We start from the raw sequence: 27,020 nt of genomic DNA on the forward strand, positions 1-27,020 counted from the left end.
TAATGATTAACTTTATTATGCAAGTCCTAAATCGTGAATTTGGCTACTCAAACCTTTTTAGCACGCGGTTTTGGGAAACATTTCTTTATCTGAGCTGAGTGCCCACTTTTTAACTCAGACTCTACAAAAGCATTGTCTCAGACTCTTCACACTATTCGTGCACACTCAAAATAATTGTTGGCATAATAATAGCGCCTTAAAGGAACACGTTGCCTTGGATCGGTCGAGTTGGTCTTTGAAAAGCGTTTGTAACCGTTTTTTATAAAATGCATATGGGTAGAAAGATGTTGTAAAAGTAGAATACAATGATCCACACAAACATGCCTCGAAATTGCGTGGTTTTCCTTTTATCTCGTCGACTAACACGTCGGCCATTTATGGGGGTCAAAATTTTGACTCCCATAAATGGCCGACCATGTTAGTTCGCACAGTAGAAGGAAAACCACGCAATTTCGAGGCAAACTTGTGTGGATCATTGTATTCTACTTTTAAAACATCTTTCCAACCATATGCATTTTATAAAAAACGGTTACAAACGCTTTTGTTTTGACCAACTCGTCCGATCCAAGGCAACGTGTTCCTTTAAAGAGCTGCTGAACAATGAAACGGCTCCCTGTGAAAGTAATGTGGTTTTCGAGAAAGAAGTAATTTCCCAGTAAACTAATGTTTGAATTTGATTTCGAGACCTCAGAATTAGATTTTGAGGTCCCGAAATCAAGCATCTGAAAGCACACAACTTCGTTCGTGTGACAAAGGGTGTTTTTTCTTTCATTATCGATCGCAACTTCAACGAACAATAATTTTTATTGAGTTCAAATTTTCACAGGTTTGTTATTTTGTGCATAATGTTGAGACACGTCAAGTGAGAAGACCTGGTCTTTGACAAAATTACAATAGTGCCCAATGTATTTTTTGTACATGATAAAATTAATTTAGATTTTTGCGCCATTATTCAAGATATAAGGCCTTACTATAGTAAGGCCTTATATCTTGAATAAAAAAGTGGCAGTCAGATACTGCCAAAAGTCTATAGTTTCTCCCCGGGTGTATGATTACTAAAACTGCTGGTCTAAGATTTTAGATTCAGACCTCATCATTTTTGACTGCCAGTACTTTGAGTTTACTGCGCGGCGTGTCTAATGGGCTACGGCTACGGCTGTTGCTAAAAAGGATCTTTTTGCGGCTTCTTGATAATCAAGACAAAGCACAGACAGTCTTAGTCAGACACGCTCCCACCACCACCCCCTGTGGGACCCCATCAGCTGGAGTCCGCATCTAGATCAAAATCAATCTTGCAGATTCCACACTGGTTTATCACAAATAAAAGAAAATCGATTTGGTGCTGAGAGGTGTTCGATAACCTAAGACACTACGCATACAAACAACACTCAACCAAGACAATGTAAAATAAAAATAGATCGATATTTTAGTGTCGAGAGAGGGCGCTGTGTACCACTTTGCAAGCATTCTTCCCATTAAAAATTCAGTGAATTTTTATGGCCTAGGGTTACGAAGAAAGAATAAAATTCCACCATTTGTAAATGAACAATTGATGGTGGTTCTCTCTTTTAAAAATGTGAAATTTACTTGCACTACGATGGCCCTGTCTCCACAAGAACAAACATGGGCACAGCTTCAGGAGAAGTAAGCTAATTTTTGATAAAAACGAAAACGTCAAACTTGTGTATTTTTCTATCATTATTGGTTGTCATGGAAACGGATGGCGCTTTGCATTGTCTTTGTATGTTTTACCTTTTGTCTTTTGATGTAAGAGGTGATAAATGTGTATAAATCATCTGAGTCTTACCCTGCCATTTGTAACTTGTCAGTTAGCCCACCTTGTTGAGCTGTTAATTAATGGCTCCGCATCGGTCTCATCATTATCATGGAGCTATAAATAGCTCCAGACCATGGTCTCATCACTGTCACCATAATGGTGACAGTGGTGAGACCGATGTTAAAAGCGGAGGATAACTTTCCGTATGGCGCCACCACTTTTTCACTCATTTTTACAAAAAGGGATATATCAATCAGGTAAATTAGATACTATATTATTTTATTTCGAATGAAAAAGTGGTGGCGCCATACGGAAACTTTTCCAAAGCGGAGCCATTAACAGCTCAACAAGGTGGGCTACTTGTCAGTCAGCTCGATGTAATTTTTGTCAGTCAGAAGAATTGAGGATGCTACAATTTGAACTTGTAAAAAAATTTTTATTTTTATTCCAATTCATTTTAATTTTAGTTTAGTGAGACACTTCCACTCGGTGCCTTCACTCTGTCAAATATGCATTTAAAGGAACACGTTGCCTTGGATCGGACGAGTTGGTCAAAACAAAAGCGTTTGTAACCGTTTTTTATAAAATGCATATGGTTGGAAAGATGTTTTAAAAGTATAATACAATGATCCACACAAGTTTGCCTCGAAATTGCGTGGTTTTCCTTCTACTGTGCGAACTAACATGGTCGGCCATTTATGGGGGTCAAAATTTTGACCCCCATAAATGGCCGACGTGTTAGTCGACGATGTAAAAGGAAAACCACGCAATTTCGAGGCATGTTTGTGTGGATCATTGTATTCTACTTTTACAACATCTTTCTACCCATATGTATTTTATAAAAAACGGTTACAAACGCTTTTCAAAGACCAACTCGACCGATCCAAGGCAACGTGTTCCTTTAAGTATTAATGATTTGTTATGTGTTGTGTCACTGCACAGTCATATGATCCTGATAATCAGAGACTGCGACAGACTAGTTTCGCAATGCGGGGACAGACATGACCAGATGATAGAACGCCAGAGATGGATGGCATCATCTCTCTTTGTTTACATTCATTGATTCTCTTTTTTTTAGCCTCAGGATGCCATTCACAACTTTACCATTTCAGTTCTATCTATTTATTAGGCCTTAACATTACATTTCACAATTTGTATTTAATAATTCTCAAGTTGTCTTGTCTTGTCTTGTCTTGTCTTGTTTTTACTGCACAAACCGCCGCCACCCATAAACGTGCAGACCCTCATGCATGCATGCTCCTCTCAAATTTGATATTTTCAAGGAGGGACTCAAAATTAAGTTGAACTGTCTATGTAAGACCCCTTGCTTTGGCCGCTTTCTTTGAAACAATGAAAATGTGATGCGTCGACTCTCAGTCTCAGCCAATAGATCGTATCGCGATTCAACCTTGTTGGTTTTGCTGAATAGCCGAAAGGCACTGTGGGAAGGAAAAGGGGGCATACACACATGATGCAGTGTCCCTTCTTTTTTCCCGAAGTGACTTTTGGCTTTAGCAAAATCAACCAACCGGATTGGCGTATACAATGATAGCTCTTGTTAACCTTTACTTTAGAGAGGGAACTGTTTTGGGCTTGTGATGTCAAATGCAACCTAGTCCGATATGCTAGTCATACTATCTCCACACAAGTACCCGGAGATTACGCCCGATAGACCTATAGTCGGGTGTCGTGGCTCTGGTGATTCTGTTCAGCAGAGTGTGGGTTCAATTCCCCGTCGTGACACTTGTGTCCTTGAGCAAGACACTTTACTATTTGCTTCTCTTCACCAATGGGTAGATGGGTACCTGTGAGGGCAGTCATGATGGTTCTTCTCATAGTTGGTTAGGCATGGTTTAGCTTAAATTAGTGCACTATGTATTTGACGACACAGGCTGTATATTTGGCGACACAGGCTGTATACTCCCCAGGGAGCTGAGATGGTTTAAAGAATGAAAAATGGCCCAGCATGGAGGGGTATAATGTTGGAAGCGCTTTGAGACATGGTGTATCAAGCGCTATATAAAAAACAAGTATTATTATTATTATAAAGACTAGAGCTATGACAGACGATTTGTTCAAGTTTGTTCATTATGGTATTTTTGTTACAAGAAAGGTGTTAACTCATGCATTCTACACTGGTGGGATTCGAACCCATGACCCTTGCAATTCTAGAGCAGTGTCTTACCAACTAGACTCGTTCAAGTTTGTTCATGGTATTATTATTACAAGAAAGGTGTTAACTCAGGCATGTTACACGGGTGGGATTCGAACCCACGACCCTTGCAATTCTAGAGCGGTGTCTTACCAACTGGACTCATTCAAGTTTGTTCATGGTATTATTATTACAAGAACGGTGTTAACTCAGGCATGTTACCCGGCTGGGATTCGAACCCACGACCCTTGCAATTCTAGAGCGGTGACTTACCAACTAGACTCGTTCAAGTTTGTTCATGGTATTATTATTATTACTAGAAAGGTGTTAACTCAGGCATGTTACTCGGGTGGGATTCGAACCCACGGCCCTTGCAATTCTAGAGCAGTGTCTTACCAACTAGACTCGTTCAAGTTTGTTCATGGTATTATTATTACAAGAAAGGTGTTAACTCAGGCATGTTACCCGGGTGGTATTCGAACCCACGATCCTTGCAATTCTAGAGCAGTGTCTCATCAAGTGGACTCGTTCAAGTTTGTTAATTATGGTATTACTATTTACAAGAATGGTGTTAACTCATTCAAATTATTCATCTTCTGATGGTTTCAAAATATTTCTTTTTTCAGTTTACGGAGGAAAAGACATCAACTTGGTTTTGGATCGCATCGTGACTCTGGTGGTGGGAAACATTTCAACGGATACAAGAAGCCCCAACCAGCTCCGCTTCCAAGGTACACAACAAAAAAGAGAAAAAAATCTTGGGCCCTGGAAGTGGCAACCAACATTCTGAAATAATTGACTGCAGGATGATTACATCATAAACTTAAAGACACTGGACACTATTGGTCAAAGACCACTTGCTGTATCTCAAGTTGAGACATATGCAGAAAATAACAAATAGGTGAAAATTTGAGCTTAATCGGTCATCAAAGTTGTGAGATAATAATGAAAGAAAAACACCCTTGTCACACAGAGTTGTTCGCTTTCAAATGCTTACCAAGTAAGGTTTTATGCTAATAATTATTTTGAGAAATTACCAATAGTGTCCACTGCCTTTAAGATGAAGACATCATGAGAAGATTTATCTTGGGATGACGACATCTTGAAAGTAGAATGTCGATAATTTTATCTGGCATGTTGTGGCCGAGTGGTTTTGTTAACCTGACCCAAGCTCTGGTGTTGTCAATCGCAGAATGTGGGTTCAAATCCAGGTCATGACACTGGTGCCACTGAGCAAGAAACTCAACCGTGAGATTTGTCACATGCCTGTGAATTTTTTTTGTTTTCACAGGACTCGTAAAGTACTGAGTATATAGTGCTAACACGTATTGGTGTATGGGTAAAAACCAACATTAATAATCTTTATCCCCGATGCAAATTTAACATCTCTGATGTACTCAACCTTATTGGTTGGCTAAATAAACAATTATAATATTTCATAAAGTCATTTTTGTTTGATCCAATATTTTAATTTATTCAGATTACTGGATTCACCCCCTGAGGCTCCTCTTCGTGGCACCCACTACCCGGTCATACCTCCTGTTGCCAACGATAGGTAAGGTTTGAAAACACTTCTAATATGCAGCAATTCAGTTATAAAACAGTTTTCCAGAGGTTGTCAAACAGGCTGAGACATCAGAACAATTCAAAACCTGGTTAACCCTTTCAATACCATTGTCGAGTTTACTCGACCGCGCAATGCAAGCGCTTCCTTACCATTGTCGAGAAAACTCGACCGTGCGTTGTGTAGTCGCTCCGTCCCACTGTCGAGAAAACTTGACAGAAAAAAGCATTGTCTTTGAGAGATTGTATTTAATTTGTTTGGCGCCCTCTGTTGTTAGGTTTTATATAGACGGGTTGCTTGTTTACCAAGCATTACAATGGTATGTATTGTATAGGGGGTCGCTATTATGATTTTCCGAGAAAAGCACACCTCAAGATTTCACGCTTCCGTTTTTTTTCGTCAAAAATCACCATCATGTCTGCTCATTGCACGGAGGTTTTGGCTTATATGTTTGCCTATAGTGACTCTATAAAAAGACTTGGGAAGTTCTATCAAAGTATCTAGTGAACATTTGGCATCAAATCGTGGTATTTCGTCGCCAGAAATGCAGTCAGATGATGACAAAACCGGACTATATACCAACGGTTGCTAACTGGACCGAGCACGTCACCCGTTCAACGCCGTGGGCTTGGGCGTGCATGGCGGGCGGGCCTGGACCCACTTGTGCTGGTCGAAGCATGGAGGTAGAATTAGTCGAAGTGACCGTGGTAGCTGAACACTTTCAAAACAGATAAGATTTTTCAGCAAAATAGGTTCCGATTATGGTACAAATGAAAATAGAAGCCTATAATAAAAACGGTTATATTTTCTGAGAAGTTTTTACAAACTTTTCTTGAGGAAAAATAGGTTGAAAATCTTGTTGTTTTCCTTGAGACAGAAATCCCGAATAAAAATAGAAGTATTTCTTTTTCAGCCAGAAATCTTGCAAACAAAATTAAGATAATAATATACAAGTTTGACATCGTAGGAAAGGTCATTTCATATGCTACAAATTGCATGCACAAAGTTTTTCAAAAAAATAATGTCTTCCCACAGAAAATCAAGATTGAAAACAGTACACACTGCAAATTGCGATATATTTTTTTAGTGTGAAAAAATACGGTACACAGCATTGTGACCTTTGTCAACAATGCGGTATCCGGTTGGGCGCTTGCAATAAACAATGTGGTATTGAAAGGGTTAAAACATAATGTGTTTTCTTTGTACAATTGTTGATCTCCTTTTACAGCGCAGGACCTCACGGTGATAAGCGCTAGTATATAAGAATGTTTTATTATTATTATTTATTATTATTTCTGGCTTCTTATAAAAGCGCTAGTCGTGGCCTAGTGGTTAAGAGCACCAGACTCAAGCTCTGGTTGATAAGTTGATGTTTTTGATAAGCAGAGTGTGGGTTGGGGTCCCAGTCACTGGACACCTGTGTCCTTAAGCAAGACACTAAACCATGCTTCAGATGGGACGGGCCCTGTTTTGAGTAAAATGCATACAATAATGAAATGCAATAATTTACATTAACATTCTGTCTTGATACACTTACTGTTTCTTTTTTTAGATATTTTGAAAGTGACGACAATCTCAGCCTTCAAAGCTATGATTCTGAAATACCAATATCCCTTAACGAGGACTATCCAACATTCTCCCTCCAATCCTCAAGTCCCCCCTATTCTCATAATGGTACGGCCAGGGGTCACTATCCGAACCCACAGGCAAACCGTGACCCCTGGAACACCTCCACTAAGGTGAAGAGGGATAGTAGGTACTTCTTGCCGGCTGATCAGAAGCATCGGCAAGCTCGGCGGCCGCAGGATGGGGGAATGCGGGTTGCCGGGCGGCATGAGGTCAGTCTCCATGGGAGGCATGTATGGAGGGATCCGAGGGAAGAGGCAGAGTTAGAGAATGATTCAGCGACTGTGGTTCAGCGACACTACCGAGGCTACAGAACGAGGAAGGTATGGTCAGATACAGATTAAAGGAACACGTTGTCTTGGATGGGACAAGTTGGTCTATAAAAAAAATTTGTAAGCGTTTGTTATAAAATGCGTATGATTGGAAAGATGTTTTAAAAGTAGAATACAATGATCCACACAAGTTTGGCTCGAAATTGCATGGTTTTCCTTTTACTTTGCAAACTAACACGGTCGGCCATTTAAGGGAGTCAAAAATTACTCCCATAATGGCAAACCGTGTTAGTCTAAGAGAAAACCATGCAATTTCGAGGCATGTTTGTGTAGATCATTGTGTTCTACTTTTACAACATCTTTCATACCGTTTGCCATTTATAACAAATGGTAACAAACTCTTTTTAAAGACCAACTCGTCCTATCCAAGGCAACGTGTTCTTTTAAGTCTTGTCATTAACTTTCAGGTCTGAAGGCCTCATCTCTGTCTGAAACTTTAGGCTAGTGTCAACTTCATAAACTCCAACGCGTTCAAAATTCAGCAGCCAGACTCATCACTAGAACCCGATCACTTGAACCCATCACTCCGATCCTTAGCAATCTCCACTGGCTACCTGTTAAATCACGGATAGTTTTCAAACTCCTAACACTCGCCTACAAATGCAAAAACGGATCAGCACCAGACTATCTTCAGGATTTAATTCAACACTATCACCCTCCGCGAAAACTTCTTTCCAGTTCAAAAGGTCTTCTCATAGCAGCTCCAGTTCACACAAAGTTCTACGGTCAACGTTCCTTCCAATATGCTTCACCTAGACTATGGAACTCTCTTCCCAACAATCTCAAAGACTGTGCCACACTATAGAACAATTTAAATCACAACTGAAAACCCATCTCTTCAATCACAGAAGCGCTTAGAGACTTTGTTTTGTATTATGCGCTATATAAGAACCGTTTATTATTATTATTATTATTATTATTATTATTATTATTATTATTATTATTATTATTATTATTATTATTATTATTATTATTATTATTATTATTGTTATTGTTATTGTTATTGTTATTGTTATTGTTATTGTTATTGTTATTGTTATTGTTATTGTTATTGTTATTGTTATTGTTATTGTTATTGTTATTGTTATTGTTATTGTTATTGTTATTGTTATTGTTATTGTTATTGTTATTGTTATTGTTATTGTTATTGTTATTGTTATTGTTATTGTTATTGTTATTGTTATTGTTATTGTTATTGTTATTGTTATTGTTATTGTTATTGTTATTGTTATTGTTATTGTTATTGTTATTGTTATTGTTATTGTTATTGTTATTGTTATTGTTATTGTTATTGTTATTGTTATTGTTATTGTTATTGTTATTGTTATTGTTATTGTTATTGTTATTGTTATTGTTATTGTTATTGTTATTGTTATTGTTATTGTTATTGTTATTGTTATTGTTATTGTTATTGTTATTGTTATTGTTATTGTTATTGTTATTGTTATTGTTATTGTTATTGTTATTGTTATTGTTATTGTTATTGTTATTGTTATTGTTATTGTTATTGTTATTGTTATTGTTATTGTTATTGTTATTGTTATTGTTATTGTTATTGTTATTGTTATTGTTATTGTTATTGTTATTGTTATTGTTATTGTTATTGTTATTGTTATTGTTATTGTTATTGTTATTGTTATTGTTATTGTTATTGTTATTGTTATTGTTATTGTTATTATTATTATTATTATTAGTGCCTCTCTAACATTGGCAGCCTCGCTACCATCGCCAGCCTCACTATGGGCAGTGTGCCGCATCGATACCTCTCATTACTAACCCTTAATAAGAATGTACCCAGCCCCGCTACCATGGACCGGGTGCTTTGACCTGATGCCTCTTTTGTGTGCTGCCACACTAGAGCTGGTGCATAGAGTGGATCAATCACAGGCCTATTTTATGTGCCATATTTTGGCACATTTTAATTGACCAAAACCAGGGGTTATTTCTCACATCAAAGAGGTGCCCTTTGCTATGGATTAAAAAACCTGCCTTCTTATTGGAAGAAGTATTTAGCTCCCCCCCCCCCCCCTCCGAAAAGAAAAAGAAAAGAGGATTGATGTGTTTTCATTGTAACATTTTTCTCCTGAAGACAATCAGAGCATACTGATCGAAATGTCAACTACAGTACCGTTTTTATTTTAGAACCAACACTACTCAAAAAAGACATTCAGTGATGGTGCTACGACAAACATTACCTAGTTATACTTCCACTATGCAAAGTTTCAAATCCTACTCATCATAACTTCTTTACTTTCTTCCCAGAGTCTTGAGATGTTGCATTATCTTCAGCATCCTACTTCAGCCGGTATCTTCATGCATCATTTCTTGAAGGATTTACTCCAGCATGATATCATCTTAGATGTGGTTTGTGAGGTGCTGGTGGAGGCTCGGACAGGAAGAAAAGTCATGCATGTAAGTAGATTTAGTTCACTCTCAAACACAGGGCCCAGTTTCATAGAGCTAGTTGAGTGAGTGAGTTGAGCAAGAGATTGTCTACTGGGCCAAATTTGGTAAAGCCTGTAAGCACAAAAATTTGCTTAGCATGAAATTTCTTCCTTGAGATGTTCATGAGATGGTGTCAACTGGGCCCAATTTCATAAAGCCTGTAAGCACAAAAATTTGCTTAGCATGAAATTACTTCCTTGATAAAAACAGGCTTACCAACCAAATTTCCACATGATTTTTAGGATAAGAAGACAACAGCTGAATACCAGTAACAAGCAATAAGCAACAAATTAAAAATTGGTTGGTAATCTTGTTTTTATCAAAGAAGAAATTTCATGCTAAGCACACTTTCGTGCTTACAGGCTTTTTGAAATTGGGCCCAGTCGACGCCATCTCATGAACCTGTCATGTGGTTGCCTTCCACTCATATCCCGGTCCAGCATAAGCGTCCTAAGGAGAACATATTGCTCAGCAATTTTATGCTCTGCAGAAATGAGCAAGATACCAGTCACAAATTTTATATGTGACATGGTATTTTGGCTGGTAACCCTTTTCTGGTTAGTACAATTGTTTTGTTCTAAATGCATTTGAAGACCCCCCCCCAAAAAAAAAAAAGAAGAATAAATAATTAAACAAAATCAAAATAATTATGTCAAAATATGTCCGCATACTGTAAACAATCTTTATTTATTCTTTATTTGTTTTCCTTGATTGTTTAATTCCAGGCAAGGGCAACTGCATCTCATCAGGGAGTAGTGAACACATTAACGATACGACATTCCCCTACACCAACTCAAAGGTAAGATAAAAACAACTTGTTCACAGAATTCAGGAAAGTACTGAGTATGCAAAGCTTACACAAATCCAATTACGTTAAGTTAAAACAAAATACTATTCTGTCTTCCTGATGCAATTTTAATTAGGTGCTGGTGTTTCTGATCAGAGTGTGGGTTCGCATCCCCAGCTGTGACACTTGTGTCCTTAAGCAAGACACTTAACCATTGCTTCGTCCTTTGGATGGGACGTAAAGCCACTGCCCCTATGTGTTGTGTAACGCATGTATAAGAACCCCAGTGCACCTATTGAAAAGAGAAGGGGTTTGCCCGATGTTCCTTGCGGTGGCTGCTAAATGTGCCGTAGCACCTTGTAAACCCTTGTACAGCAAAACGTTATCCGTTTTTCTACGACGTGTATGAGCTCCTGTATCCGTAGCAGAATGTTGAGGTCGATGAATTAAGTCGCTTGGCCATGATTGATTCACTTGGTCATGAAAACAAAAACAACAAATTAATTGCAGGGTGTTCTTGCATTTCAATCATAAATGGAAAGTAAAAGGATCAATTTGAAGGACTCAATATATAGTTGAATAGTTGATTGATTGATTGATTGATTGATTGATTGAGTAGTAATTGTTTATATCCAAACAATTTTGTAATGAGGAGTTTATTGCCTTCCAACCCTGTCAGTCATCATCTGGGCTTAATTTAATTAAAAAAAACAAAAACCCAGAACAATCTACTTAGCAAGTTTCTTTGCTAGCAAGAAATGACCAGGCCAGTTACAGATGGTAACTTTGAAGTAATCTGGCTGGTGAGCTACTTTTGCTAGATAGAATGGCACTTCACAAATCTTGTTATTATTTGCTAACTTTGTTGTGCTAAGCAAGTTTTTACGCTTACCGGCTTTATGGAAGAGGGCACTGGGTTTAACTCACAGAGACGCAGAAGCAGAAAACAATGCTTAGTAATGTTTTGCTTTGCAAAAGTATGCAAGGTACCAGTCACAGATGTGACATGCCATTTTAGCTGGTAACCTTCTTATGATAATAATTTTGTTGTGCTTAGCTACATTTTGTGCTTAAGCAGCTCTATGAAATTGGGCCCAGACTTTGTCCAAACATCTTCTTACCACATGTCAGTCAAAAATGTGATTACAAAAATAAAGATGAAGAAGATCGTCAGTGTATCAATCAACTAGTTTAATTTGAGGAGACTTGTGTTTATTTATTTTATCTTTATTTACGTCATCTTTAATGATGGTAAACTCTGATCAGTGCCCAGCACTGGAGTACAAACACTGTAATAGTAAAAAACGTAGGATGCCATCAAAATCATAAAAGAGAAACACCAAAACTCTAAAATGTCAAATTTACAAACATAAAAAAGGTCATTTTACTTCATGGAGGCAACAGACGCAATTGCCTCCGTACCCCTTGGTCATTGCCTTGGTGCCTTGAAATGCTCAGCCCTGTACAAATTTACAATTTCCTTATATGGTGCCCTTTACCAAGGAGAAAATGCCTTGGTGCCCTTGCCCTTTCAAAAACGAAACATATCATACAGGCCTGAAAGGATTATACAAAATAACCAAGTTATCAGTCTTTCAAAATTTTGAGCTGGTATAAACATCTGCAAAATCTCAATGTGTACCGACCTTTTTGTTAATACAGTACAATTTTTCAGACTTTCATTTCAGAACAGAAGTTGTTCTCCCACAACTAACAATATTGGACCATCCTTGTATGCACGACCCTAATATTCTAGATTGTGCATTTGTGCAAAATCCTGCTACCAACATTTGTTTAATATGCATTTTTTGCAACCTACATTTTTAGAACCTTCAAGTTATTCTCCCATAACTATGTTCCATTCCTTCATGGCGGGATTTCTGATTTGAAAAAGGTTGTTGCACAAAAGACACTCGTTCACGTTAGGAGGAATGTTTTATTAATAGCTTTTACCTTGGAGTTCCTACAAGGTACCATCACAGTACAGTCAGATTTATTTGTCATCTTATTTATTGTCTAAGACATCCTACTTCCATAATTGTCCTAATGAGTAAAAAATTGCCATTTGCCTTACTGCTTTATAATTGCTGTTGTGGTCTCATGCATTGTTATTAGAATCTTTGTAGCGTCACTGAGTTGTGGATATTATGAGCGCAATAAAAGAAGCCACTATGGTTGTTATTATTATTACAACAACCAAGAAGTGGTAATTGTAGAACAAGACTGGCAATATTGGTGGTTGGTGCTTCGCGTTATTCAGGAGGAGTTAGGGGGGGGGGTTGGAGTTGATGAGAAGGGATGGCCTTGATTCTGCCGTACAATCAAATCGGCACTTTCCCAAAATAGTTCTGTATATTTATGATATGCTTTTTATTTTAGATTTTTGCCTGCTATTGCTGTGCTTTTATAGTCTGTAGATGTGGAGAATATACTGGTATGAAGTTTATAATCACAGCGCCTTTGGACATAAAAATAAAAAATTAGTTGTGCAGATAAACATAGCTTTTTCCCCCTAGATTTGTTGGCTATATTCATTCAAAGCATTTAAGAGTCAGTTCAGGTAAATATTTAATTGACATAGTTGCTCACGGTCAAAAAATGATTTTTTTTTTATACTTTGTGGGTGGAAGGGCCTTGGGGTGCAAGTAAACAAAATTGCATTTTCAATTCTATATACAGTCCGTTGCCATGGTTAAGGCTCATTTTGTGTTTTGGCCATTTTAGGCCGATTTTTGGGTCTGAAAAACTGGCTTTTAGCTCGTATTTACAACTCCACCCCACCAAAATGCAACATTATTTCAAAAAACCTTTTATATCACTACAAAGTGTCATCCTTGGCCTTCCTTGAGAAAAAAATGATTGCTTTAAATATCACCCTTGTGCTATTTCTGCTTCATGCATTACAGTATGTTTTTAGAACTTGCAAAATCGACATTTTTACCCTATTTTTGGACCCCAAAATGTCAACTTGCCAGGAGTCTCAGAAAGTTTTCCTTTCGGCTGTGATTAGGGCCAACATTGGTCTTTCCATATCTGGTGTCAAAAACTTGGGTAATTGTATCCTGTTGTGACAGTACTGCCTCAAAACTAGACTTTTTTCCCGAAAACGTGAAAAATGTCCTTTTAAGGGTCATTTCACATAATATCGACATACGTGTCTACGGTAAAAAAAAGGAATATTTTTCTTATACTTTGTGGATGGTAGGGACTTCGGGTCCACATAAACAACATTTACATTCAAATCATATTATAACACGTTGCCATGGTTACAGTTCATTTATGTTTAGGCCACTTTAGGCCAATATTGGGGTATGAAAAACTGTGTTTTTAGTTAATATTTACAACTCCACCCCACCAAAAAACAAAAATATTTCATAAAACCATTTACCTCACTACAAAGTATCATCCTTGGCTTTACTTGAGACAACAAAATATTGCTATAAATTTCACCCTTGTGCTGTTTTAAGGACGTGCATTAGAGTATGTTTTTAGAACTTGCAAAATCAACATTTTTACCATGTTTTTTGCCCTCAAAATTTCATTTTTTCAGGAGTCTGAGAATATTTTCCTTTCGGTTTTGATCAGGGCCAAAATTTGTCTTTTTTTATATCTGATATGAAAAACTCGGGCAATTGTATCCTGATGTAACAGAACTGTCTCAAAAATAGACCCTTTTCCCCGAAAACATAGAGAAATGCATTTTTAAATATTTGCTTCATTTTGAATTTATAACATTAAGAAGTTAGTAATAATTCCATCAATCTGGCAGCTTTTCATAAGCACTCTGTTGGCTTAGTGCATTACCAAACATTGATCAGAACTTGTTGATGACCTAAATCTTATAATTTGCCCCGCCCCGGCCCCGGCCCAATCATATTTCTTGACATTGCATAAAATAAAAAGTTTTGTGAACAGCGCCTCTTTTTTGAAAGTCACATTTTGTAATTTCCCTTGCACAACAAGAAAGTTTGTACTGTCTTAATGTTTCATTGGTTCTCAGAATATTTCCCTTTTAGTTGTGATTGGGCTATCATTATGGTTTGCATGTCTGCTGGGGAGAAACACTTTGGTTTATTTTATCCTGTTGTGACACTTCTGCCGCAAACGTGGTAATTTTCCCCAAAACAATAAAAATGCATTTTGAAGTTATCCCTTAGGTTGAATTGATAAAAAACAAAAACGTCATGCTTGTTAAATAAATATGGCACTGTTTCCATGCTCTTTAAGTAACAAACAAAAAGTTATAATCATGCTTTGCCACTGAGAGTTCTTGTTTTGTCATGACTACTTTACCTAGTTGTACAGGTATGATTCACATTGCAAGAAGAGAAGTAGTGCAATGAGCATTCTTTACTATTCTTGTCTATACATGGCCTTATAACAGTCTTCTTGGTCCCCTGCCGGCTACCAAACTAAACTTTTTCATCCCTATCAGAACAAAGAGGCTCTAAAAGTGAGCAAGTACTGTATCCAAAGTATCTAAATGGCCATTCACCTGCTTTGGCCTTCTGTAAGCAGTTCCCCATTCTATGGTGGGTTCCTTTCAATTGTACTGTTGCAAACAATAAAAGAGTTGGTTTATTTAACGTGATAAACAATTCAGCAGGTAATGTTGGACAATGTTTTTTGTTGATCGTTCTCAGAGACATATATAATAATTATGAATCAGTAAGAGAGTGAATGGAAAAAATAATCAAACTAACCTGAATAGACTTTTGTCACTGCAAATGCATCTTACTTATTTATGTTGAGCAGGTGCAAGTATTTACAACTTCTTATAATGTTGTTTCATGAAAGGAACACGTTGCCTTGAATCGGTCGAGTTGGTCTTTGAAAAGCGTTTGTAAACGTTTATTACATTGCATATGATTAGAAAGATATTTTAAAAGTAGAATATAATGATCCACACAAGTCTCACTCAAAAGCATCTTTCTAACCATGCATTTTATAACAAACGGTTACAAACGCATTTCAAAGACCAACTTAACCGATCCCAGGCAACGTGTTCCTTTTAAATGATCTCTTACGCTCATCTTGCAAAATCGTTAGTATCATTGTTTTTAATAAGATCTTGGTAAACTTTTCCAACACTTTTAAGCGGGCTTTTTAATTTCCCACATTTGTGTTGGACATGATTGGATGCTCCAAACCATCTGCCTCAAGCACAGAAACTACATTTTTTATGATCTCTATCTCTATGAAAAGTTTTACATTTGGTGGCAGGCAGGGACCAATGAGAGTAGGCCCTTTATTAAAGATAACTTGTAAAGAATGCTCATCGCACTCTACTTGCAATGGGAATCATACCTGTACAGTAGGTAAAGTAGCCAAATCAAGAACTCTCAGTGGCAAAGCATTGGTTATGATTTGGTTGGATATCATTGTTTAAAATAAAAACTTTGTATTCATTACTCAAAGAGCATGGAAACAGTGCCAGATTTTTAACAAGCATGCATTGTTTTTGGAAAAATGACTATACTTAAGGCATGATCAGTCACAACAGGATACAATAAACACAGTGTTTCTACCCGGAAGACATGAAAACACCAATAACAACCGAAAGGGAACACTTTCAGTACTGTCTCAAAAATATACTTTTTTCCCCAAACAGAAAAATGCATTTTGAATTGTTTTTTCTTCATATTGAACAAGCATGCATTTTTGTTTGGAAAAATGACTATACTTAAGGCATGATCAGTCACAACAGGATACAATAAAAAAATACAGTGTTTCTACCCAGAAGACATGAAAACACCAATAACAACCGAAAGGGAACACTTTAAAAAAAAGAGGCGCTATTCACAAAACATTGTTTTATGCAATGTCAAGAAATATGATTGGGGCTGGGCCGGGCAAATTGTAAAATTAAGGTCATCAACAGTTCCTGATCAATGTTGGGTAATCCACTTGTGCTTAGGAAAAGCTGCAAGATTGATAGAATTATTACTTTTTAATGTTAGAAATTCAATATGAAGAAAAAACAATTCAAAATGCATTTTTCTGTTTGGGGAAAAAAGTCTATTTTTTTGAGACAGTACTGTTACATCAGGATATCAATTGCCCAAGTTTTTCTTACCAGAAATAAAAAAGACAAATTTTGGCCTTGATCAAAACCGAAAGGAAAATATTCTCAGACCCCTGAAAAAAATGAAATTTTGAGGGCAAAAAATATGGTAAAAATGTTGATTTTGCAAGTTCTAAAAACATACTCTAATGCACGCTCTAAAAATAGCACAAGGGTGAAATTTATAGCAATATTTTTGTTGTCTCAAGTAAAGCCAAGGATGATACTTTGTAGTGATGTAAATGGTTTTATGAAATATTTTTGTTTTTTGGTGGGGTGGAGTTGAAAATATTAACTAAAAAAAACAGTTTTTCACACCCCAAGTTCGGCCTAAAGTGGCCTGAACACAAATGAACTGTTACCATGACAACGTGTTATATTATGATTTGAAATGTAAATGTTGTTTATTTGGACCCCAAGTCCCTACCATCCACAAAGTATGAGAAAAACATTCCTTTTTTTTTTTACCGTGGACACGTATTTCGATATTATGTGAAAAGACCCTTTAAAAGGCATTTTTCACGTTTTTGGGGAAAAAGTCTAGTTTTGAGGCAGTACTGTCACAACAGGATACAATTGCCCAAATTTTGACACCAGATATGGAAAGACCAATGTTGGCCCTAACCACAGTCGAAAGGAAAACTTGCTGAGACCCCTGGCAAGTTGACATTTTGGGGTCCAAAAATAGGGTAAAAATGTCGATTTTGCAAGTTCTAAAAACATACTGTAATGCATGATGCAAAAATAGCACAAGGGTGATATTTAAAGCAATAATTTTTTTTCTCAAGGAAGGCCAAGGATGATACTTTGTGGTGATATAAAAGGTTTTTTGAAATAATGTTGCATTTTGGTGCGTTGGAGTTGTAAATATGAGCTAAAAACCAGTTTTTCAGACCCCCAAATCGGCCTAAAATGGCTAAAAAACAAAATGAGCCGTAACCATGGCAACGGGCTGTATATAGAATTGAAAATGCAATTTTGTTTACTTGCACCCCAAGGCCCTTCCACCAACAAAGTATAAAAAAAAATTATTTTTTGACCGTGAGCAACTATGTCAACTATTTACCTGAACTGACTCTTAAAAATAAGTAAGCTGTTTGTGTTATTTTCTACTGTTTTATTTATGTGTGTCTTTTGTAGCATAAAAACTTACGTGGTAACAAGCAACAAAGAGCTGTATTAATAATATACAACATTGTGAGCCCTCTGAAGACACAGAGTTTTTGTTTTTGAGGAAGAGGTAATTTTTACTTGAACATTTGAATCTGAGAAAGACTTAAGGCCTGAATCCTTTCTCACACAGCAAGGGTGTTTTTCTTTCATTATTCTTTTGCCACTTAAGGAGTCTATGTCCTTTTAGTGGTCATGAGACGAAAATTAATTTAGCATGTAAAAACAAATTTTCATGACATTGTTTTACTCATTTGTCAAAAACTACAGCACCTCAGCAACTAACATTTTTAGGTTTGCTTTCTACTATCATTATCTTCAAACGGTGTAAGTTTAATGTAAATCTGTAGACATTGTGTTTTGTGTTACAAAACGTACCCAAATCCTGTATCCTTTAAATGACAAATGAAGCAAAGATGTTCACAGGTTTGTTATTTTATGCATATGTTGGGATACACCAAGTGAGAAGACTGGTCTTTGACAATCACCAATAGTGTCCAGTGTCTTTTAGCAGCTCTATAAAACCAGGTACAGCGCTTAGACACTTTCTTTTGGAGGTGTTAGGCGCTATAGAAATGCGGTTATTATTATTATTATGAAGTGGGTCGATAGAATAAATATTCCCTTCTTTTTTTGTCTTCTATCTAAGAATTTGGCGGGAGGCGCTGGTGCGGCCAGACATTCACAAACCGGTAGCAGCTAAACTCATTCTTGAGGTGCTTCAGGAGGAGTACAGAGATCTTGTCTTGGATGGGGTCAATGAACTTGTAGAGGATTACTTCGGGGCAAAGGTCGTTGCGGATTCAACGAATCAAATCATCACGGAGGTCGTGGAAGAGATGATTCCGGATGCTGTAAGTTCAGGGATAACTTTGTCTTTGTTTTGGTTTCTAGTGTTTTTTTTTGCCTCCTTTAAAAATATTCTCCCAACTGCATTCGGAGGTTTACTTATTTATTTATCTGTTTATCGAAATTATTTATCTTTCTATTTCCTTTAATTTTACTCTTAGTAGCTATTTTTCATGTATCAACTTACTTTGTATGCAATTTAGAATAGGAATTTCCCCCTAAATACTAAATGAACACTGCATGTAGATTTCTGAAAATGTTTTTAGGAAACTAGGTATTTAAATGTAATTTCAAAACTGTTTTTTTTGTTGGTAACTGTTTTGACGAAAGGGTTTATAATTGGTAACTACTCCAAAAACTAATGACCTTAAAACTTTCTGAGAACCACTGCAGCTGTTAAAAGTATATTTTATTTGGAGAAAGGATGACTTTTAATTTGATATGGTTTGGATAATTCCCCCCCCCCCAATAAAAAGAATTTGAATTTGTCACTTTACCCACCATTTAAATAACTTTCTTTTCTAATTCAACCCCAAAAGTTCAATGAGGCTGGTATGGAGGTTGCCATGGAAGCGGTAGTGAAGGATATGATTGATGAAGAGACGCAATCTTGCCTCGGTGTCTTATTGGAAGAAACCTTCGTCATGGGGAAGATGCCGCTGGATACGGCAGATGAACAACTAGAGAGAAGAGAGGTAACAATATAATGGCGTCCTTAAAGACACTGGACACAATGGGAACACAATGGGGACACAATGGATAATTGTCAAAGACCAGTCTTCACACTTGGTGTATCTCAACATATGCATAAAACAACAAATCTGTGAAAACTTGAGCTCAATCGGTCATCAAAGTTGCAAGATAATGAAAGAAAAAACACCATTTTCACATGGAGTTGTGTGCTTTCAGATGCTTGATTTCAAAACCTGAAAATCTAATTCTTAGGTCTCAAAATCAAATTCGTGGTAAATTACTTCTTTCTCGAAAAGCTACTTTACTTCGAGGGAGCCGTTCTCACAATGTTTTATACTATCAACATATCTCCATTGCTTGTTACCTAGTATATTTATGCTAACAATTATTTTGAGTAATTACCAATAGTGTCCAGTGCATTTAAGTATTAATCTGAGATGGGGTATTTGTCAAGAATATAAACCAATTTTCCATGTCCTGATTAACAAATTTATAAAAATATAAACACTCCTTGATTAGGAATGTTTTGCCCTCTTAAATAAAACATAGTTGTAGATATCTCCCTGATTGCAAAATACGAATGTTTTAAAATAAAAGCCTCTAATCTTCAGTTGTTTGTTTGTCCTTTGTCCATGTTTGCCTGTCTTGTGTTTTTACAGTTGTTGTTATTGTTTTTCTGTTTTGCAAATATAAAAACCAATAAAAAAATATATTTAAAAATATGTTGGCAGCTCTGTCTAATTAAGTGTTATATGTTAACTTGTAGATTTTATTAATTCAATACATGGGTGTATTTCTTTATAATGCAGGTGGCTCGAGTAGCTGAAAGCTTCTTAGTGGATACCACATTTCTTGATCATCTCTTACTGGCGGTGGTCCGTAACGGCCAGAGCTGGAACCCTCTGGAGCAAACAGACAGATTTCTCGACGGTAATTACTCCTCAATCCAGAATGGTCCCAGCAGTTTTCAAGCTGGTCATTCCCAGCCCCCACCCCTAATATGACGCCACCATTTAAATATCTGACCTACCAGATGGCGTCTGTGCGTGTGCATGCATGTGTGCGTACATGTGCCGTAGTAATAATATAATAATAATTTCAGAGTCTTATATAGCGCACGTATCTACCAAACAAGGTACTCAAGGCGCTGAATATAAACAAACTTTCAGAAAGATAGGTTATTGCATTGATGAATTCTGAGACCCAATTATTTAGCACCTTATAAGGGTTTACAAGGTGCTACGGAGCATTAATCAGCCACAAACAGGAACACCGGGGCGAACCCCCTTCTCTTTTTGATAAGTGCACTGGGTTCTTTTACATGCGTTACACAACACATGGGACCAACAGCTTTACGTCCCATCCGAAGGACGAAGCAATAGTTAAGTGTCTTGCTCAAGGACACAGTGTCACGACTGGGGATTCGAGAGTTTGAATTCGGTGCTCTTAACCGCTCGGCCACGACAAACCGGAAATGTTGCATGCTGCATGCTTCATTGATTTGGACGCGCATATGGTTTGCCCAACAAGCTGGCGACTTTTCATAGCAAAAAGGGGTTACACATGTATTCAATATGGTCTATTGTGTCTCCACTGTTTGCTTGGAGTCTCAGGAATTCATGAGAGCTTTTTAAGGGGAGAGGGTACTTCTGTACAAGAGAAAAAAGTTTTTTTTTTGAAAAACTCATATGTTATTAAATCTGTTCTTTACCTCAGATCAATTATTGAAGATATTGCTGGGTCAATATACTGGAATACTTTACAACAGACAAGCAACTGAAGAGTGCATTCCCCTCAAACGACTGCATGAAAAAGTCATGACCGATATGGTAAGTTAGTCACGCCAGAGCCTGAGCGAACAATTTGTTTAAAGTTGGTAGTCACAACAATTTGGCTAAGTGCACAGTCACTATCATGGGTTCATTAATAAAATTAACACAGCAATTGTTAATTGATATATAGATAACAATCCCCTTCTTCGTTTCCTTGACAATAAAGAAATTATTTCATCTTCTTACAGGCATTAGACGTAATACTCACCGAGCTTACCGATCAGTTAACGGAGGACCTAGTAGACTTAAATGAAGATGAACAACGCCTCTCAACTTGAAGATGGACCCTGATTGGCCATTAGTATTCAATGCAAGCTGCTCATTGGCCGATTTTATAAAAATGTTTAAAGTATTTTGTTGTGTAAATAAAAAAGAAGAAGATTTAATTTATTTGGGTCACTCCATTAGTGATGACTGTGAATGAAGGCTTCAGTGAGACTGTACTAGGGATCAAAAACAAATTTGGGTTGAAAAGAAAAATGACTTTAGCAGGGCTTGAACCTGCAACTTCTGGCTTACTTGCTGGTCGACCAACTGAGGCATATTGTTGGCAGTCGATATATTTGTTTGTGTGTGCTAGTCACAAATTTGGGTTGAATAAAGAGAATTTGACTATAGCGGACTTGGACCTCCAACTTCTGGCTTAACTTGCTGGTCTTTCAACTGAGCCAAATTGTTGGCAGTCGATATATTTGTTTGTGTGTGCTAGTCACAAATTTGGGTTGAACAAAGAGAATTTGACTATAACAGAACTTGGAGGACTTGGACCTCCGACCTCTGGCTTAACTTGCTGGTCTACCAACTGAGCCATTTTACTGGCAGTCGATATATTTGTTTGTGGGTTCCAGTCAGAAAGGGACCAATGATCACACCCAAGTTTACGACAGAACATGGGAAGCAGCAGCTAGGGAATCAACTTATAAGGGGACGTGACTTTTTATTTCAAATATCAAGTAAATGGTAACCAACCTTACTATGACAGTCATTTGCCTTTGTGGTTTATGACTTGAGACTAAACTAGAAAGGAAATGTGGTGTTTCTTCACAATTCGAAAATCCTGACGACATTTCAAATTCTTTGATCCTCAATCAGTCTTTAATGATTAAGGATTTTTATTTTCTTAGAACTTGTTTGCTAGAATGTGCCTTTGAAACTTTGATCGAGAACAAACTTCTTGCCTTACAATTATTTAATTGTTCTTTTATTATTAATAATTTAATATCATTATAATTAGATGTGTACAAATTTTACATTATATTTGTTTCTTGATAACTGTTTTACTAACTGCAGTAGTTACCCAAAGTGCACCTGCCTCCAAATACTGATGTTTTTATCCTTACCGATTCTGGGCACAATTTCATAAAGCTGTTAAGCAGACAATACTGCTTAGCAAATGTCTTTGTTAAGCAAACAATTAGTGGGGCACCAGTTGCAACAATGCTAATTATATGGGATTTAGGCTGGTAACCAGTTTGTGTTAAGCAAGATTTTTCTGTGCTTAGCAAGTTTTTATGTGTACAGGCTTTATGAAATTGATAGCTTTCGGTGGATGAGATATTTAATGGGTTGGGAAACTTGCAGAAGAATTTGAATAATTAGTCACACTCTGTTAGATTTTGTTTCCCGGAAAGGGTCATGGTTACCACCAGTGGCTTCGAAATAGTTAAAGGTACTGGATACGTTTGATAATAATTGTCCAAGACCAGTCTTCTCACTTGGTGTATCTCAACATGATACAATAACAAACCGGTGAATTTGAATTTAATTGGTCGTCGAGTTTGCAAGAGAATAATGGAAGACAAAACACTCTGTCGCACAATCTGTGCGCTTTCAGATCCCTTGAATTCAAGACCTCATCTGAGGTCTCGAATTAAATTCAAATATTATTTTAGTGAGAAATCATTACTTTCTCAAAGCTACGTTACTTCACAGGGAGCCATTTATCATGTTTTATACAATCAACATCTCTCCATTGCTCGCTACCAAGTAAGTTCTTTTGCTAACAATTATTTGGAGTAATTACCAGAAGTGTCTAGTACCTTTAATCTACAATCATTTAAACTACGGAAATTGGCGGTAATTGGATCCGAACATTTAGCTTTATACACAATACTCTAAATGACATTTAATTAATTGCCTGTGAAAGTCAAACTCCCACAGGGGGGGATATAAATACCAAGCTGGCGACAGCCAATCTCGCTAACTACACTGTATTGTTGGTTATGGATTGCACTAATTAATCAAGAAACTATGACTCAGTAGCTACACTGCAGTACAAATTCTAGTCATTCTGAATTAATTATCTCAAATTATTTTAATTATTGTCTGATTATGTGGGTGTCAAACTTCATCACTGGACATATTTAAGAAGAAACTGAAAACTCATTTGGTTTGCTAACTTTAACTGTTTTTCTTTTGTTGTGTATAAATCTATATAATTGAATATTAGGCCTATCCCTGGAAAAAGATGAAACTCATTTTTAACCGATGAAGATGGTAATGGTAGTGAACATTCTGAGATTGAACTTTTTGTGAAATGGGGCCATGTTGTGTTATTTTACGATAATTCTGGGTGGAAACCCCCCCCCCCCCCAATTTATAGCAGTATTTTGCAGCTCTATGAAGTTTGGCCTATATTGTTATAGCGCATTGAACATTATTTACAAAGAGCCACAAAGCATGGACTTCTTACAAGCACAATTTGTACACAACCCACAAAATAACAGACAAAGATCTTACATTTTTTGTTGAAAAGATTACACGGTCTAAGTTTATATCAACTTTTGATATAAAAAGAACTGTGCCAGTTCTTGAAACTTGTTGGGCTGTTAATTTGTTTAAAGGGACACACCGGCTCACCGTTTACGCAATTTAGGGGTGTAGAATCATAAATAATGTTTTTATAGATGGTTGCTGTAAAAGAAAATCATCAAAATGTCACGTATTTATCGAAAAATGTTTTAAAAAACCCAAAGCGGCCATGTTACAAGCTTCCGTTACACGGACTCTTTAAATGTGAATCTTACGTTAGATTTTTCACCATTATTTACATTTTGTAGCGATAATTTGAATACATGATCTTTTTCGTCAATTATTCGTAAATAATTTTGTAAAAAAAAGATTTAAATTTGGTTAAGTAAGTAACTTTTAGACGGCTGAAAGTAAAACTAGCCCGGAAGGTCACGTGATTGTTTGTACCACTTTTTGGTTAGAACAATCACGCGACCTGCGTCTTTGTCTTAAAATGCTTAAAAACGGCTAAATTTGATGATTTTTGTTAAGGAATGTTCTTCTTCATTCCTGGAAGACCGTTGAAGTCATATCTTAGTCTATTTTGTAGCCCAAATAGCCCAATTCAGCCGGTGTGTCCCTTTAACTCCTGAATAATTGACCAGACTCCTGAATAATTTAACAGGAATGCAAGGTTACTCGGTGAGGTTTGCACGACCCTTTCTAAACTATTTACCTCTATTATGATTTTTGTGACTTAATGGACCATTGTTTTTCTCTTTACCATTGAAGATCTGAATAAATTATAAGACGCCTTCGGTCGGCCGTAAAGGTCGTTATTAAATTTGTAGTATTTGTAGATTATTACACATTATAAGGTTGATGTTTTTAAAACCGCAAACGCAAAGTGCATCAGTGAACTATCAGCCTCCCCCCCAAATATATTCCTAGGACGAATATTTAGATAAAATGACGACCAGTTGCCATGGATACAACAGCCCAACCATGATGGCAAAAAACAGTCGACAATTAATGGTGGTTTTTATAGTGCGCTAGGCGTATACTACCAACGAAGATGAAGTACGGTCACATTTTAAACGTCTTAACTCTTGTAAAGGTTCTGGTCCAGATAAATTAATGCCTCGTATTTTGAAAACATGTGCTGACCAGTTAGGTTGTATCTTCATGACAAAATTTGTAATATGTGTTTTAGCTTACAGAAATTACCAGATATCTTAAAGACTTCATGTTTTGTTCCTATTCCAAAGATACATTGCATGTATGAATGACTTGAGGCCTATTGCTCTTACATCTGTTGCCATGAAAGTATAATTTGAGAAAATTCTTTTGAACCAATTGAGGCAACTTGTGTATTCACTGTGCATACGTCAGACTTTCGATCCTGTCATACTGACTGTCCAGTTATTAAATTTGCTGATGATACCGCGTTGCTAGGTCTTATAAAACATGATGATGATACTCTCTGTAAAGCTTAAATTTAACATTTTGTTGGGTACTGCAAAGATAATTACCTTAAGACTAAAGAGCTTGTCATTGACTTCCGTAAAAGTAAGCCTGAGCCTTGTAATATTGTGATCGATAACAACAGTGTTGAAAGGGTTAATACATATAAATACCTTGGAGTTATGTTGGATGATAAACTGGATTGGAGTGCTCACATGGATTAAAGCTGCTTGCACTAACCGTCATCTTCGCTCTTTTGTCCCCAATGGGTATTACGTTTTTTAACGCTTTGTATAAAAGATAACAATGCTTTTAAAAAGTATGTAATAAAAAATTTAAAAAATAATATTTTTCATCACAACATTTTGAATTTGTTGTTGTTTGGTTCTACTTACATATTCTTACCTATTGGTTTGGTCCAGTTTCGAAATAAATTACAATTGCATCTTGCAACTTCGATGACAAATTGTCATGTGATTTGTATTGAGACATCCCACCTTAATCATGCATCATTGCCTATAAATAGGAGAGAAAACAGTTAATGGAATTCGATTGAATTCTAGATGAGTCCCGATAGCTGAATGTGAACAAACTGCATGTAAAGTTTGATCTATTTTTTTATTTTTGTTATATTAATTTTTTGGATGAAGGCTTCTTCTGTTTCCAAATCTAGGTTGCCATTCAGGAAATCTATTGGTCCGACTGTTGTGTCTTCTTTAAATAAGTACACATCTTAAAGGAACACGTTGCCTTGGATCGGTCGAGTTGGTCTTTGAAAAGCGTTGTTATAAAATGTATATAGGTAGAAAGATGCTGTAAAAGTAGAATACAATGATCCACACAAACATGCCTCGAAATTGCACGGTTTTCCTTTGACCTCGTCGAATAACACAGTCGGCCATTTATGGGAGTCAAATTTTTGACTCCCATAAATGGCCGACCGTGTTAGTTCGCACAGTAAAAGGAAAACCACGCAATTTCGAGGCAAACTTGTGTGGATCATTGTATTCTACTTTTAAAACATCTTTCCAACCATATGCATTTTATAACAAACGGTTAAAAATGCTTTTTTATAGACCAACTCGTCCGATCCAAGGCAACGTGTTCCTTTAATTACCACGCCGACATTACGGAGCGATTATTATACACAAATGAAGAATACAAAATTTAATTTTGGACATAAAAACTGAACTCTTTTTACATAACCACGTTTTACTTCGAAGTCAAACGTTTGTCCATGATACTTTACTATAAAATTCTGATGTAAGCTTATACAACCGAAGTGTTGTATTGCCATAAATTTTAGGAGTGAATTGAAAACTTATAACCAATCAGGGAAGCTGTTGTTAACCAGAAAGGCTTTGATAGTCATTGGTGTATGCAAAAAAGGTAGATGCCACTGTGTCCTTTTGATGTAACTTCCACCAATTTGGTTGTAAACTAAGCCAAGTTCGCGCAAGAACTGCAGTTGACAACAATTGAGTTACAGGCAGTGGACACTATTCGTAATATTGTCAAAGACTAGCCTTCACAGT

General features: G+C 36.7%; 1 protein-coding gene across 1 annotated transcript; it reads left to right on the forward strand.

Moving 5' to 3' along the window:
• Positions 1–1,461: 1,461 nt before the first annotated feature.
• Positions 1,462–25,789, forward strand: LOC139951737 (uncharacterized). The gene is made up of 11 exons (XM_071950800.1): positions 1,462–1,644; positions 4,556–4,660; positions 5,410–5,484; positions 7,046–7,442; positions 9,714–9,863; positions 10,622–10,695; positions 18,567–18,771; positions 19,306–19,461; positions 20,269–20,389; positions 21,176–21,288; positions 21,480–25,789. Exons 1-11 carry the CDS (start codon positions 1,553–1,555, stop codon positions 21,567–21,569), a joined length of 1,578 nt encoding a protein of 525 aa, XP_071806901.1. The 5' UTR covers positions 1,462–1,552; the 3' UTR covers positions 21,570–25,789.
• Positions 25,790–27,020: the final 1,231 nt, after the last annotated feature.

This window comes from Asterias amurensis, chromosome 19, assembly GCF_032118995.1.
Source record: "Asterias amurensis chromosome 19, ASM3211899v1".
NCBI classification, from domain to species: domain Eukaryota; kingdom Metazoa; phylum Echinodermata; class Asteroidea; order Forcipulatida; family Asteriidae; genus Asterias; species Asterias amurensis.

Excerpts from the sequence above, each read along its gene's own strand:
- LOC139951737 (XM_071950800.1), top strand. The coding sequence starts at position 1,553 with ATGGTGGTTCTCTCTTTTAAAAATGTGAAATTTACTTGCACTACGATG. Across the intron at positions 4,661-5,409 it reads CAACCAGCTCCGCTTCCAAG|ATTACTGGATTCACCCCCTG; the intron begins GTACACAACAAA and ends TAATTTATTCAG. Across the intron at positions 18,772-19,305 it reads AAGAGATGATTCCGGATGCT|TTCAATGAGGCTGGTATGGA; the intron begins GTAAGTTCAGGG and ends CAACCCCAAAAG.